The sequence below is a fragment of the Varanus komodoensis genome, unplaced genomic scaffold (assembly GCF_004798865.1).
Source record: "Varanus komodoensis strain SLA01 unplaced genomic scaffold, ASM479886v1 scaffold1, whole genome shotgun sequence".
Lineage (NCBI taxonomy): Eukaryota > Metazoa > Chordata > Lepidosauria > Squamata > Varanidae > Varanus > Varanus komodoensis.
In genome coordinates, this window is record NW_025335268.1 from 83413329 (window position 1) to 83430445 (window position 17117).

A 17117-nucleotide genomic window follows, 5' to 3' on the forward strand; every position below is an offset into this window, starting at 1 on the left:
CATTCTGAAATTGGAATGTGACCTTTCCTGATAAGTTTCACTTACCTTAATTTCATTTGTCAAAATTTAAGAACGTTGTTTCCCAAGACTGCTTCTATTAATTTATTTTGTGAAGTGTTTAATCTGCCAAAGATAATTTTTCTGATCTATGCAGAGAAGATTTCCTGGCTTGAACCCTATATGAACTGACAACTGTATCTCAGCATCTTCAATGGAGTAGAATGTTTAGATTCTCCAGAGTTTACTTGTAGTTTTCCATAGTCTGTTGGCTCTTTCACATGTATAGAAGCAATGTATTCCTGCTGTCATGTCTCCTTAAATTTCTGGAAAGGAATCCACCCTTAAAATATCTAAGGGAAAGTAATCTGACATATAAAAATAGTTTACGTTTCCTAAGAGCAAAAGCAGGATTTTTTGAGCTTCCAAAGGTAACCAATGCATTTTTATTTAGTCATGTATCATTCAGTATTTCGAAAGTTCTAATATCTCCCTGAGTTTAGCTCAAATTTAATAAGAAATCCAAATGTCTTAAAATTTATTTATTTATTTTATTTATTTATTAAAACATTTTTATGCCGCCCCATTCGCCGAAGCCTCGGGGCGGCTTACAACATAATGAGAGTTTGGTCTCCAGGAGGACAAATTCATGCTCCATGAAGGAATTTGTTTTAATTAGAGGATTAAATCATTATCTTATCTATGTTCCAGTTTAATGTTCAAGTTTCCATGATTACATGGATTGTTCCTATTCCTCTTAAATTTCCCCAGTCTTTTATCTAGCTTACATTTTCCCTTGCATTCTGTTTTATTTTTTCTCTTGTTGGATCTAATTAATTTACATTTTAGAAATGTTTTACAACAGTTGATAAATTAATAACAAAACTTTAGCAACTAGGGAACTGTATGCTGCAAAAAGTTCTTAGTACTTTTACCTCTTTTCTTCTCTCTACATTCTATAGATACATCTTCATCCAAGTGTAACTTCTATTTACATGTAATGATAGTGTTTGATCTAAGTTATATCAGACTCTCAAATCTGACTGCTTTGTCTTGGATTTGAAAGGGGAGTAAATGGAACTAGAGAAATATGTTGACTTATTTTGCTCTTATCCTATTTTATCAAGATTTCTATACACAGGCAAAAGAGAAAAGAGTAAACATCTTCAAGTACTGAAGTTATTTTCCTTAGTTACTCTGGAATGATTACTCAACTAATTAAAACTAAAATTCTGTAATATATAACCCAGGGAATGTGCATTATTAGGTGTTTTAAAAGTACAATAAATAAATAACAAAAATGAGTGAAACATAGAACCTGTACATGCAATAAGAAATGTAATCACAACTTTATTTGGCAAATCAATATGTATATTTCTTTCATCTTAATCCAAATAATTCAGTTCCAAAGGTTGACTTGTCCACATTTTGCTGGGTTTTCACCAGGTACTGAAATGGATGTAATTGATATTTTTATCAATTTATGTACACAAGATACTCATCACTGTGAAGGTACAAAATATTTTTATTGTAGCAAAAAAGTTAAGTCAACAAAAATTGGCACCTTTGACAGCAATTGCAGCTGCAAGTTTTCTTGCATAAATCTCTATCAGCTTTGCACATCTGGATCCTACAGTGTTTGCCCATTCTTACTGGCAAAACATCTCCAGCCCTGCCAGGTTGGATGGGAGTTGTGGTTGAGCCTTATTGTTTCCATTTTATAATCATGGATTCAGCATAGCTGTGGGAGATGTCCATAGTGTTATTTGGGATTTTTAAAGTTGGTGCTTCTGCACAACATTATCCCAGAGTTGTTTTGATAGCTCCTTGACTTTCATTATGCTGTTTGTTTAGTCATGCTGTCCAACAAGCTCTGGGCCTTCCAGAAAGAGGTGTGCTTAATCCGAGGTCATGTAACTCTGGAATTGCAAAAGGTGCAGTCCATTCAGCTACTTACTGGAGCTTATTCAGGCCTGTCAAAGCGAAAGGCATGAATGCTTATGCAACAAACATGTTCCAGTTTGGTTTTATTTTTCTTCCTTTTGTGCCACAATACAGAATATTTCATTGTGCAATACTGTACATGTTTAGACAGAAGAAAGTCCTGGAACATTTAGCATTCCCTAAACAGTATGGCTGGTTGGGAGATACTGGGACTTGTAGGATTTTTTTTTCTATCTAAACATTCATTACTATTGTTTCCATAGAACCACAACCCATTTTGCTGCTCCCAATATCATAATTTTCTTCTTTGAAAACCAAAGGATACTTTCCCACATATAGTGCCATAGGCCAATAACTTAAAAGCTACAGCACAAGATTGCTTTGGCCCTGCTTCTTTGGTCAAGCTGGAGGCTTTATATTATCTATAGAAGTTGGAAAAAGCACAGACTCAGGCTGGTACCCAGGTGGACCTGCTTTTAATTAAGGTTCCCAGACAAACACTGCCCCAAAGCTGTAGCTAAATGTGATGAGTCTTTCATTCTCAGAATTGTAGCTGATTTCTTTTTGATTCCTTTTTAAAACCCACATCATATAGTTGATAACCCATATTTGTGCATTTGATATCATAGGCAATCATGCCCTCAGCCACCATGTGGTCCTTGTCAATCTCAAAGGGATCCAGAGGAGTATAGATCTATATATGTAGGGTTTCCTTTACAGGGATGGGAACCTTGGTTGATCAGAATTCCTGTCCCCATGGAGGAATACACCTCTCTTTGGACTGCTACGAATCACATATTAGCCACTTTGTACACTAGTATCCACAGATACTAAGTTTTTTTGCAGGGCTGGTTTTACCTACATATGATTCTCTTACAAACACTTAGGAAAAAACCAACAAACAATACGATCCACACTGGATTTAACCTGAGGTGTTTTAGTTTGAGATAGCTTCCGATGCATATCTCCCCAGAATTAAGCCCCATGCATTTAGCTGGGCTTTCATCAGTAAAATGTGTATAGGACTTGTCAGATACAGTTTAGACAGTAGGTGTCAACAACTGGAGCACTAGAACTAGGAATAATGGAAGTCTTAGCAAAAGGGCCAGAGGCAAAAGCAAAGGCAAGAAGCAGCAAGGGTCAAATATCCAGCAGGGCATGGCAGGTCCAAGGACAAAGACCGAGCCAGAAGCAAGTGAGATTTGGTACTAGCAAGGCATGCAGGTTCAGAAAAAAGGCAAGGTGAGAACTAGACAAGGATCAGCTCAACCACAGGTTAGAGCTCATGATCAAGCCTACCTCGTGGCAATGAAGAAGGCAAAATGACCAGTACTTCATTGCATCTGCACAGTGCCATCTGACTGAGCTTTTCTCAATGGCTCAAGGGCTGTTACAATCTGGCCCATTGGTAGAAAGCACCAAACCCTTGGTAGCTCCTTGTGATGAATTTGCTTAGCACTTCACAGATGAAATTGCTCCATATACTCTTCAGCACCAGAGGAGATGCTGCGAGAAGGCAATCGTTTGGTACCTGAACAGCATCTAATTTCTTATTTTAAACAAAGTACCTATACTCCCTTTTCTTATTACATTCACAGTTCAAGGAGAGCAGCTGGAGGAGAAGAGGGAAGCCCAACAATTACCTGGGACTGTTGGTTCCTATCATAAAACGGAAGCCGCATGTGCATAACTCTAGATTGCTGAGAAAACATTATTGGGCTTTCACAATTGCAAAGGTTTCCTATACTCATTTCCTCTAGATGTTCTTGTTTGATGTAGAGATATCCAGTATGAAATTAGTTCCAGAGAAGTATTGCTGTTGCTTACATGGGTAATTTTTTTTTCACCTGCTATGTTTCAAGGTATGAGATGGGCCGTTCACAGTGGTGTTGCTATACTTTTCTGGATCATCGTGTTGGCACCCCAGTCACAGGCACAATGTAAGTTGAGTTTTGAAGTACTGCTGAAGTTTGCTCAGCAGAAGTGACATGATTAAAACCATGTGGTCATTTCTTGCTTGCAAGAAAAGTACAGAGGCTTGAATAAAAGTTAGTGCTGAGTCTACCTTCAGGCTCTTTCACAACTATAAGTTTAGACTGCCTGTAAAATAAAACTTATTTCAAACTGAGCAAGGTTTTTGTACCATTAAATATTAGAAGTAAAAGGAATAATTTTAAGCATAATACAGAGAAAGCAAGATTTAAGCTGCTTAATACAGTATATGACAACTTTCTATGTTAGTGTATTTTTAGATCTTTGCAGTACTGTTTGCTTTAATCTTAGATAGCACTATAGCTTTTTCTGTGTGGTTTTTATATTTAGTTTTACTATTACATTGTTTTTCATGCTTTTAAGCTTTGGCTTGTAAATTGCCCTAAGATTTTTGGGTAATGCTTGGTACAGAAAACAAAAAAAACCCAAACTTTTTGGAGAGAACTTGGTAGTAACACATCGTGGTGATTTGATTAAAATGGCACCTGTAACAAGTAATCAATATATTAAGAGACATTAAAGTGTATTCTTATTCACTTGCTCTGCTGCTGCTGTTCTTTAAACTCTAAATTACATTGAGAGTTTAAAGATTTCATCATATTTAAATTTGACACAACAGAAGCTCCACTTGATTTCATTGGGTCTACTCTAAATATGGCCAAGCCTGGATCAAATCAAATTGTTTATAACTGGAAGACACTGGTAAAATTTAAAAAAAAATTCTTATGGGAAGAAAACTTCTGTAAAGGCATGGATTATGACTGTAAAGTCATAATTTTTAATTCCTTATATATTTTAAAGGTTTATGCCCTGTCTCTCAATCACTTGATGATTTATGCATCTCAGAAGAAAACAGTAAGTAAAACCCAAACATTCACATATATGTAACCCTTTCTTTTCTACAGTCCAAGGAAACTGGCAGGTTTTTTTTCTGGCAAGGAGCAGGGAAGCAAATTCCCATCAACTACATCATTTCTGGATGAAGAATTTGCCATCACATTCTTCTTGGGAGGCAGAGAGGACCAATCAAATACAAAAAAAAGTTCATGGAAGGAAAGTTTCCCACCTTCCTTACTCTTCTGCCCAGCCCCACCTCCCTGGGGCTTCAGAGGCCCTTCTGAACAGTGTAGGATGTGGAGAGATAAAATGCTGGAGTAGGAAAGAATACCTAGCATTGGATCCTATATAAGTGAAGAAGAAAAGTTTTGCCTCCCAGCCAGCTCAAGAGGACCCTGACCCACCAGCCAGGGCAGAGTGTAGGGGATGCACATGGCTTCATTGGAGATGGGGCAATGGAAAACTGTCCTTCAGCAAACTAACCTTCACTCACATCAGGATCATTAGAACAATTGCCTTTGAAGTCAGATGAGGTGTTAGGAAACTTCTAATGATGATCTCTGGTTTGTGAGAGCTCCTTCGAATGCACGTCACTTGTCCACTCTGCTGTCATCAAGAGAGGAATATGAGTGTGTTATAGAATCCTTTTCACATGGCATTTAAATGAAAAGGAATCTTAGGTGTGTGCAAGCTTTCCTGTATATGAACTTGGGCTTCTTTGGCCATTTTTCAGACCCAGAACCTTATGCTACACTGACATCCTTGCCCAAAGTTACCCTGTCTTTGGAAGTGGCAGGTCAAATGGCATGACTGTGCAATTGGAAAGGAAGCCTCCAGAATTTTGCTGAATCCATGGGTAACACTCTAACGCCCCTAGAATTCAGTCCGAGAATTGGGTCTTGTTGTGTACTTCCATGCACTGAACTTTAGATTTTGAAAATGCCTGACATTTTAGTAGTGAGGCATGTCACAGGAATGTAGAGTATTAGAAAATCTGAATGGGATGAGACAGATAATATTTTGTTTTTCATTTGCAATGTTTTCTTTTTCATGGCAAAGATTCAGATTCTTGCATAAATTACACAATTAAATATTTCGAAGATGAAAGTATGGAGATCTTCTGGGATGTTAGAGAAAAATTTCCTGACATGAATGTGACAATGTTTTATAAGTAAGTACTGGTAACTGGATTTTCTCTGAGGTCCTAAATTTACATGCTGATGATTCCTTAAAATGGCAGGGGAATACTATTCCGAACAAATGTGGTCTTAGCATTTGCTCCTTCCTTCCCCATTGCTCTGTTTATCAAGAAGTAATTAAACTCTGAGATAGAAAAGTGTTCTTTTACTTTCTGATCTGCAACTCAAAACTGTTGAATGCAGGCTTAGGTAATATACAGCTTTTGAATATGTACACATTCACTGTCAGTTCCACATTATATATGGGATACACATACGATTTTTATATTTGTCTTAAATTCAAGAATGGAGAAATTAAGACTATAACTTTAAACTATAAAAATCAGAAATGAGAAACTCAAATTCACATATTCATCAAACCCTAAGCAAGGATGCCCTGAGCAGCAACAGTTGGTATGGATTTTAGCTTGTTCTATCTTGTTAATGCTGCCTTTGCTTGTACTTACGTATTTAGTCTTAATTATTTCATTGTACTGCATTAATACTAAGCTTACTGAATTGTTTATTTCAGTTTTATTTGAACTTTTTAATAAAGTGGAGTTTTTCCCCAAATCTGATGTATTTTGATAAGTTGATGCTTATTTTGCTATAGATGTAGTCAGTATAAACCACCAACTAGACGACACTAAAAATTAAAGTTACACTTAACTAAGAGCAGTACTGAGTTGGAACAGTACTACTTGGAAACTTGGAAATTTACACATCTTCATTTGGCTTAATAAATTCTTGCAAAGCAAGAAAAATAGCATTCAGTAAGAAAGAAAAGATTGTATGGAGATGAAGAATACACATTGGAACTTGGGAGGAAGAGCAGTTTGCAGTACTTTCCTACATAATAATATAGATAGGGACATAATACAATGAACTGCTAAAAGGTATACATTGCTGTAGATGTCAAAGGGCATGAAGAGGCCCCAGCAGGAGAGAAATTCCATTTATTGTGTACAGGGATGGACATGGATTATCCCTAATCCTTCCCAAATGCCTAAGGTTGGTTCTAGATTTAATTATACTCAAAGTAAAACCATTGCAATCAAGTGATGTTAATCATGGCCAACTTAAGTCTCATTGTTTTCAATGGGTCTGTTTTCAGTATAGCTCAGCCTGGGTTCAGGTACCTGCTTTTAACAGAAGACAATTTTGTTACATTAATTACTATCACCATTTCAATTGCAGATTTGATGAAGAGGAATGGAAGCAGTGCCCCCAATATACGCTTCACCAAGGATACAACAGTGTGTGTCTCCTTCACACTGAAGGAGACAGGATTTTAATTTCCATCAGGGATACAAATGGAACAAAAGAGCTTTATTTCTCTGACCAAGAAAAATTTATGTTCTGTAAGTCATTATATAGTATCAGCCTAGTGTGGCTAATGGGGCAGGTTAGAAATCCAATAAATAAATAAACAAATAAATAAACATCTTTCTGAGAACTTAGTGTTCTCTTGCTAAGTAAAATGCAATGGGACTATTCAAAGCTTTTGAATCAAGTGAACCTCCCACATGTACAAGTGCCTGATCTTTTTTAGTACTTTCAGAAGCTGCTTCTTTCACTTGCTGCTGAATATTGGAAAATATTTATTTATTTTTTCTGATTTTATTGTTACTTTATTGATAGATTTTATATTGTGACTGTTTGAATGACTCATATTGTTTTATTTGTTGTTAAAATGTTATTTATTTGTGCTGTGTGCTGCCCAGAGAGCTTATGGCTAATGGGGCTGCATACAGGTCAAATAAATTTAATTAATCAATTAATTAATTGTATTTGGCTGTTGACAGTTTCCTCAGCTGAGGCCTTCACTTCCCCACGAGAAATCCTCATGTCATTGCATATGTGAAGCTTGCAAAAATACAATCAAGATGTCAACAGGTCTAAAATATTTTACAGCAAAATGTTGACACTGAATTATCTTCAACCAGTTACTTCTGACAGGGAGCAGACCTCTATGGAGAAAGCAGAATCCAGTGTATATTTGCTTGCACTGATGTGCTGAAATAATAGACGTTGTGGCCTGTTTGAGGCAGGAACTCCAGACACAAGACTCTGGATTGGGCTGAATATCTTCAAATGCATCCTTTAGTGTTTGTCTAGAAGTTGCTTCATTGTGGATGAGTGTGGTCCTTCCTCGGGTATCACCATTATATCTATCTATATATCTATTGATAGATAGATGCTATGCTGATTCAGGAGTATGGAATGCTGTATTGTACAAGATAAGTGAGTCTTGGACACTTGGACTAACAAGCAAGTGCATTGGTAGAATGAAGGAAGGGTTCTGACGAATTGTAACAAAATTGCCTACAATTATTAAGAGTGTAATCTTCTATATGATTTTATTTTCACCAGTCCAGCCCAACCCACCTGAACATGTATCCTTTCAGTGGACAGATGATGAAGTCACTGCAAAGTACAATCCACCTAAATTTGGGCAATGTTTGAAACTGGAGCTTCAATACAAAAGCAAATTTGATAAAGATTGGCAGGTGGGTACGTGGCAGATATTTCTTTTCCTTCTTACATATGGGAAGTGAAGATAGAAACTTGAAAAGGGTCTTTTTCATCTGTAGTGAAGTATTAAAAGGATTCTCTTCTGAGGAATTTTCCAAGATTTTACATTCATGTACATTTGATGAACCGCCTATTCGTATGCATATTCTTTTGATGTCAGCAGCACCCAAATAAGTTTTGTCATTCAAAATATTGTCCAAATGAAGGGTTCTATATGGCAAATGCCCAGCTCAAGCACAACTGTACCAATTTTATAGACTTATGTTGCTGACAAGACAAAAAATTTGGGGGGAGCAAGGAATCTCAGTTTGACCTCTATTGTATTATTGCACTATGATTGGCTTCATCTTTGTCCTCTTTAGATGGGATTCAGCCTGGGAATTGATTAGATGAGGCATAGGATGTGGGCTGTGCAGCATTTACCCCTGACTTGCATGTCTGTGAAGGGAGGAAGTGGGTTGCCTAAACTCCTATAAAGGGGATCAAACAATCATGAAGACTGGATGTCGCTTCTCCATATGTCTCTCTCAGCTTGAACCAGGGGATGCAGGCCTTACTGGATACTCCTGCAGCTTAGAAATGGGAGATGAATTTCTACATGGAAGTTATCTTAGGCCCCAGACTTTAAATTTTAGTCACAGCAATTCATCAAGAAGACTTTGGTTTAGTACTAAGGCTCAGAAGTTGGAGATGAAGTTTATTTATATAGGGGAAGAGAGGGGAAGTGATTAATGAAATAAAAATGTATACAGAATTGTATAACCTTTGGAAACAATACTTTTGGCAAAAAATACTTTTGAATTGCAGAGCAAGTAATGAAGTTACGAATAAGATACAAAAGTGTGGAAAAACATTTTCAATACTGGCAAAAGACATAAGCAATAAATACCCACCATAGACATGGACATTTTAAAGGCCTCTGGTGAATTAACTTGGCTACTACCATGTCCTATTAGGATAGCCTAGAAGAGAGGAAAATATGCATTCAGCAAAAGGATTAAAAACTAACTTTCTTGCCATTCAGCACAGGAAATGCTCAGGCTGGGAGATTAAAACTCAAGGGTTTGATCCAGCAATATGCTACTCCTTTCGATTCAGGCTGGAATTCATTTGTGGTGTTGCCTCTACTAGTGAATGGGGAGCAGAATCATTCTGGAAAAATGCCACTGCTCTAGGTAAACTATGTTATGATCAATCTTCTTGGTAACACCTTCTATTTCTAGATCATGTAAACATGCAGTAGTGTTCATGGTATACTACCTGCTGCTGATAATGTAGAAGAGTTGGCAAAGAGTCCCTGGTTTATGATCTATAATCACACAGTGAAGCGATGTGTGTGGGTGATTCTTCTATCTGAAATTCTCTAGCTATCTGAAATTCTGAGAAATGAATGAATCTCTTGTATGTATGAGTATGTTGAAGACTCAGACAAGGAAAGAGGGGTCCAGGAGATCAGTGTACCATTTGGTTGAACGTCTGCTTTCAGAGATAAAAGGAGAGAGGGCAGATTTAGAAAAGATGACTGGAAAAGGAGATGTAGAAATGATCAGCATTCCTGCTGGAGTTAGGAAGATCCTTTTAGCCCTGGTTTTGGCAGCAGCTTGTGGAGAAGTGGGGACATACATGGGAAATGATTCATTACAGAATGTTCTTCCTGGGGCTGCCAATAAGAGGTTAGTTTCTGTCAACTGCAGGCCGTTAACATGTGGACCACATTAGAAGTGTAACCTAGGAATGAGTTGGATTGCACACCTTCTTCACCCTAAGCCTACAACAAAGAATTCTATGATCCTTTCCTTGAAAGTAGGACAGCTCACACCTCAGTTGGGGAAACCCCTCCCTACTACAGTAAGGATGGAGACATGCAGGAGGCGATTAAAGGCTGGAGCATGCTTTATGTTTCTAAGGAGGTGCTGCCAAGAATGGCTTTCCATAGCACATGATTTCCCTCCCTCCCACAGCCTTTGAAAATATTACGCCATTTAAACCATTATCTTACAGGACTCCATGCCTTCCTCCTGGCTGCAAGGAGTAAGGAGCAATAGTTTAGGATCCCATAATGTGATGGCTGTGAAGTAGTAATGGGGATGAACTTGGAAATGGGGGAATAGGAAATATGAACTCCTGTATCAACTGAACTCAGACCTTTCTGGGTTCAGATCTGGCTTGCATTGGTTTTCTTCCTCTCCCATCTCCCTAACACTCAATACAATGCGATAGCAGTCTCCCAGATGCTAGGGAGCATAGGAAATATTTATTTATTTATTTTAAACTTTTATATGCTGTTACCACATGCTCGGCATCTATCTTCAGTGGCACATGGAAAGCTGCAACTACAGCCTTCTTAGGACCAGGAGGGTGGGACACGAGGACTGGAAAGAATTGTTGCCCATATCCTACCACAGCTGCCACTCTGACATTTCCAGATGCATCTAGATGATGGGAAGGGGCAGTGGGGCAGAGTTTGGAGGACTGTAGGTGGGTTGGAAAGTGAAGCTGCTTGTATCCCATTGTTTTTCCAATGACACAAGAAGCATCATGGTGTTTTCAAATTCAGAACTGGGCTTCGGGGTGGGATGTCCTATTGTCCTACTTTTTCAATTTAAAAAAAACATCCATTTCCTGTCCTCTCTCTGTCTCTCTGTCTCTCTGTCTCTCTTTGTCTTATTGATTTTTTTTTTGAGGGGGTGGGGGAAGTTGAGCTTCCAACTGAGTGGAAGAGAACGTTTCCATCAAGACCCTAAGCCATGTCATGTTATTTGAAAAGTTATAGCAATGAGGGGAAATATTTATTTATTTATTTATTAAAACATTTCCATGCCGCCCCATTCGCCGAAGCCTCGGGGTGGCTCACAACATAAAATTAAAATATAATACATACAACAAATTAACAATATAAAATAAGGCGCCCTGGCCAGATAAAATAAGCAAATAATATTAACAATTAAAATGACGTTTAAATAAACAGGTCTTCGCCTGGCGCCGAAAAACAAATAACGACGGCGCCAGGCGGACCTCTCTGGGGAGCGCATTCCATAGATTGGGCGCCACCGCAGAGAAAGCCCTCCTCTGAGTACCTACACTCCTAATTTCCTTCACGGAGGGTTCTCGGAGAAGGGCGTCTCCCGCAGATCTCAGGGGGCAGGCGGGCTTATATGGATGTAAGCGCTCCTTCAGGTAACCAGGACCCAAGCCGTTTAGGGCTTTATAGGTCATCACTAACACCTTGAATTGGGCCCGGACTTCAATGGGAAGCCAGTGAAGCTGACGGAGGACTGGAGTCATGTGAACATAACGCCCAGTCCCCGTCAGCAGCCTGGCAGCTCTATTTTGAACCAATTGAAGTATCCGGACCGTCTTCAAGGGTAGCCCCACATAGAGCGCGTTACAGAAGTCAAGACGGGAAGTCACCAACGCATGTGTCACTGTCGCAAGGCACTTGTTCTCCAGATAGGGGCGCATCTGATGAATCAGCCGAAGCTGAAGGAAAGTGCTCCTCGCCACTGCTGTCACCTGAGCTTCCAATGAAAGCTCCGGGTCGAGGAGCACTCCCAGGCTGCTTCAACACAGCTTACCTGTTTTCCATGGTTCAGTCTAGAGCAATGCTGTTTTGCCTTGGAAAAATGTTTCTGTCCTTACCCAACATTTTGCTATAATTTATTCCATTCAAAAAAACCACTATCAAGAAGTTCATGTGCTTTGAACACAAGTACGAGACCTGTTTTTCCTATCCTAGGATAGAGAAACTCTGTTACAATGGTGGACATTATAAAGGGGATGTAAGATAATTTTTAATCGGATGGACAAGAAAATATAATAACAAGGTGTGTGAAAGCAAAAATAAATTCTTCTGTTTCACCCAATCACAACATTTCCATTGAGCAACACAAAATTCTGCATGACTGAGAAGATTAAAAGAATAGTGGTGTAAAGAGAGATACTAATACAGCTTAGCCATGTATCTCTATAATAGCTTTTCAAATAAAAAGCTGGCAAAAGAATATTTTAAAGAATTAGATGTTTCTGCATTTCAACACACTAGAAAACAACATTTCCTTTTTGTGGTTCCTCTAAGATTCCTGTGCTATGGATGAGTCCAAATCTAACTCGAGCACTGTTTTAATTTTGGTGATGACTGGACTTCTGATAATATTTATTATTCTGCTGTGTGTTTGCAGCTTGCAAAGGTAAGTGCTGTGTTTTTTTTTAAACTGCTCCTTGTCAACTATTGATGAAGTGCTCATTATGATGATTGATAGGATATTGTGGAAATGAGTCCAATATGCACTCTGATGCTGGTGCATTGTAATTCTCCTGTTAGATCCTCACTGGTGTAGATGAGGCTACTCAGAAATCGCCCAAGGGTTGGACGGTATTGTTGGGATTGATCAGTTTACTTTGGGTTAATGCCAGTTTCCCATGTCTTCAATCATTTCTTGGTTTTAGAGTATTTATGTACTGTTTCTCCTTTTGAAAATCCCAAAATAACTTGCAACAAATTAATTATATTTTACCAATATTTTATCAGTTAATTGGTTTTATCTTTAATTTTATCATTATTTATAGAATGCAGTGTGTTGTGTGTCATTTGTTGAATGTGGTTGTTTTGTTTTTTGTTGCTTTTGTAAGCCATCCAGAGACTTTTAGCATCGGATGGCATATAAAAACTTTAAATAAATAAATAATAAAGCTATACGCCATTGTAAAAACACAGCATTTAGGTAAGATTTAGCTATTCTGTAAATTATAAAACCCTAACAGTACAGAATATATTAATTTAACTGTATATAATTTGTACACATTTTAAGCCAAGAACTGTGTCACATAGTCTGGAGAAGTACATAGTCTGAAGAAAAACTGCATTCTCATCTACTTATTCATCTTCAGAGTACAAGTTAGGTTGCTGATGAACTAAACTCCTTTCACATCTCTAGTGGAGGGCAAGTACTCAGATACAACAGTTTACTTTTCTCCACGACAGACATTCTGTATAAACTAATAAAAAACACCCAGGGGCTCCAAAAGTGTCCCAGATTACAGCAAGTTTGTGGTGAAATGCAGTATCCTCTGATTTGGCCTCCAATCAGAGCAGGTTGAAATCTGCATCAGATAATCCAATCCACCATGGTATTATCCAGATCTGAACAAACATCATGTTGCAATAGGCTGAGAAGGTGCCCATAGTTTCCATACAGGACAGAAAGCAGGCCTTTGGGTGCAGTGCTGAAGAAGACCCAAAGGAAGCCTTACAGCAATGACAGGCAACTTGCAGTGCTGCAGATGTTTTCACTTACAACTCCTGTTAGCCCTCAACATTAACTGTTTTGGCTAGAGTTGATGGGAGTTGTTGACCAACACATTTGAAGGACCACAAGTTGCCTGCCTCTGCCTTATGCCAATGGCAATCAGGCCTCAGTTAGAATGTTCACAGTCTATGTATTGCTGAGAACCAAAATGCTTATAAAAAGCCTTCTAGCCAATCAGTCAGTGGGGTGGCTTTCATTTGTTCACATGGGATAAAATCAAGGCACTGGATAGGAAATCATTTCAGACACTGCCCAGCTTTCATGGATAAAGACTCCAAAGGGGTGGGATGCAGTTGTCTGTACTTTGGAGAAATTCTGCTATTCTGCTTCTTTTAGGGCACAATCTCATGCACATTTAGACAGGGAAAAACCTACAGGTATCAGTATATTCCAGCCAGTGTGTCTGGTTGGAAAATTTTGGGAGCTGGAAGACATTTTTTCTGTCTAAGCATGCAGAGGATTGCACCATTAATTATGAAAATTTCATTAGTACAAAACATATTCCTACAGAAAAGCAGGGTCATGTGGTCAATTTGTGACAGGGATTCAAATATGTAGAGGAAAATTCCTCTTTCATAGCTGGCTGCTCAGGTCATGATAAGAGTGAGTACAACGATGCTGACTATAACAGCCTAGGTGCTCTCTAACCTGACTTTATACATAAGGAACCTGAATGGTTGCTTAACTGAAATCACTTAAAAATGACTAGTATCTTACATTAATCCCCCGCCCTTATGTGATTATGTTCTCTCTTATAAGCTGAAGGATGCCATTTCCTTCTTTATTTGCTACACATCATTCATTTTTTTGAAAATGTTCTCCTTTTTAATAAGAAAAATATTGTTGGAGAATGTATCTACTTCTGCTAGTAAAGGATAGATATTTCTGAAAATAGGCTACTTCCTTTTTATCATAGATGTTTATCCAAACATCATTATCATTATTATTTTTACAGAATTAGGAAGACCCTAATGCCTGTTATACCAGACCCCCAAAATATTTATTCTGTATTATTCAGTGATCACAATGGAAATTTCCAGGTAAGACATTAAAGATTTTCTTGAGATTTCTTTCAGAAAGGTTCTGATTTCTTTTCTTTTCTCCTGCATGCCCAAACCTATTTGATAAGCTGATTTCTCTGAAATATACATGCCTTATATGCTCAGCAACACATTTCCCATGATGTATATTAAACATAAGATTTTGATGTTGATGGGAAATCAAGAACAATGAATTCATCTTGTTGGGAAAAGAAACCATCAGTTTTCTAATAGTTTGATCTCTGTATTAGATAGGCCTTTTGTTTGCCATGCAGGATTGGGAGGATTCATTTCAACTGTTGCACCTAATTGAGCTATGAATCAGGAAGCCTGCTGATTCTGATCTTCTGCTTGCCATGGACTCACTAGATGGCCTTAGATACTCCAAGCTACCTGAGCCAACAGTGACAAATATAAATCTAGGAGTCCTCCCACTTCTTTCAAGGAAGTACAGCTGGATACAGAACAATCCACAGAGCCATTTTATTTATTTATTTATTTATTTAGAAAATTTCTATGCCGCCCCATTTGCCGAAGCCTCGGGGCAGCTCACAAAACATCAATTAAAATATAATACACTAAAAATATAAAATGAATTAACAATACAAAATAAGTCGCCCTGGCCAAAGAATAAAATAAGCAAATAATATTAGCAATTAAAATGATGTTTGAATAAAAAGGTCTTCCCCTGGCGCTGAAAAACAAATAACCATGGTGCCAGGCAGACCTCTCTTGCTGGGATTCAGTATGTAGCCTGCCTTAATAGAGATAGGACTGAAAAAAGCCACCTGACCCTCCAGGTAGCAGTGGAGCCACTGTAATGTTGTCTCAAACTTACATGCATGAACTTTAAACTGGTTTCTCACTTGTTCTGCCTTTCCTTACCCTGGGTCTGCAGACAGCATGGCCAATGGTCAGGGATGATGGGTACTGTAGCTCAACAACATATGAGGACCCAGCACTGCTAAAGCTGCACTAGCTGAACAAACCTAGTTGACAGAGCTACTGTTTTGAAATGCTAGTATCTACATTTTGACTTTCTGAAGGAATGGATTAACACAACAGGGAATTTGTTGGCTCACAAAATGCTGGAATGTGTAGAAGAATGTGTCGTTGAAGAGGGAGATGGCCTCCAAGTAATCAAGGCATAAGTCAAAGGTAATGTATCTTGAAGGCCAAGATGGATTGAAATGGGATTGGGCTAAGGAAACTATGATGTCTGCTTTCCAATTCCAAGCAATGTGTTTTCTTTGATGGCCTAAGCTAGTGAACAGTGCTCATATGCCATGCTTTAAAATTTCTTGATGTCAGTAAATCATGGGTGTTCTAACACTCAAAAAGGTGCAGAAAATGACAACCCACAAGTTCAAGAAGCTGGAATAGCTCTTCTTTGAGGAATGGTAAAATACTTGGGGTGTTTTACCTTAGAAAAAAGGATGGTAAAAAGACATAATCTATATAGAATTATGCATAACTTGAAAGAAAAACAATACAAATATATTTTCTTCATAATGCAAGTACCTTATTGTAAGGTATTGTAATATTTATTGTAAACCGTCCCAAGATGCTAGTGGAGGACGGGGTAGAAAAGCTTTTAATAAATACCTGGCGGGAGCCAAATGGAGGGGATTCGGAAAAGATAAAAGGTAGTACTTCTTCAGACAGTTAAACTATGGCATTTTCTACAACAAGATAGAGTGATAGCCACTGATTTGATCAGCTTCAAATGGGAATTAGACAAATTAATGGAGGAAAATGGCTACTAGTCTTGATAGATACCTTTTTTCTTTTGGTGTCAGAGGCAGGGTGCTTATGTATGCCAGTGGCTGCAGCACATGAGTGGGAAGGTGATACTGCATTTATGCTGTGTTCGTGGGTTCCCCGAAGTTACCTGGTGGCCCCTATCTGGATTAGATAAGGCCTTTTGTCTGATTCACCATGGCTCATTTAATGAGAACCAGATTAGTCATAAAACTGAAGTTGTCGGGCTTAATGAAAGAGTTTGAACCATGCAGTAAGTATTAAGAAAATATGCACATTGTTGGCATTAACCGGGGTCCTGCCAACAGCACCTGGCATTCTTAGGCAATTGCTAGATGCCCTGGCAGAGCACAGAGGGTTCTGCTTACTTCCCACTACCATCAGTCCCCAGCCAGCCTTGCAACTATCAGCTGGGCTCTTCACTGGTGCTGCAGCCACCAATACCACTTATAGGCCCTGGTGGCAGCATGTTTGGACAGGAGCCAACCTGCTGCTGAGCTTCAGTGCTCACCAGTCATCATCACCTT

At 38.5% G+C, this 17117-nt stretch overlaps 1 protein-coding gene across 1 annotated transcript in view; it reads left to right on the forward strand.

Annotated features, from left to right (window-relative positions):
* CRLF2 (cytokine receptor like factor 2) overlaps nucleotides 1-15981 on the forward strand; it is a 40524-nt gene extending 24543 nt beyond the window's left edge. The window contains exons 2-8 of the mRNA XM_044431054.1: nucleotides 5830-5941; nucleotides 7146-7309; nucleotides 8322-8458; nucleotides 9508-9658; nucleotides 12559-12670; nucleotides 14745-14829; nucleotides 15876-15981. Coding sequence (XP_044286989.1) covers nucleotides 5830-5941; nucleotides 7146-7309; nucleotides 8322-8458; nucleotides 9508-9658; nucleotides 12559-12670; nucleotides 14745-14829; nucleotides 15876-15980 — 866 coding nt within the window. The 3' untranslated portion in view covers nucleotide 15981. The remainder of the gene's footprint in view (nucleotides 1-5829; nucleotides 5942-7145; nucleotides 7310-8321; nucleotides 8459-9507; nucleotides 9659-12558; nucleotides 12671-14744; nucleotides 14830-15875) is intronic.
* The last annotated feature ends 1136 nt before the right edge of the window (nucleotides 15982-17117 follow it).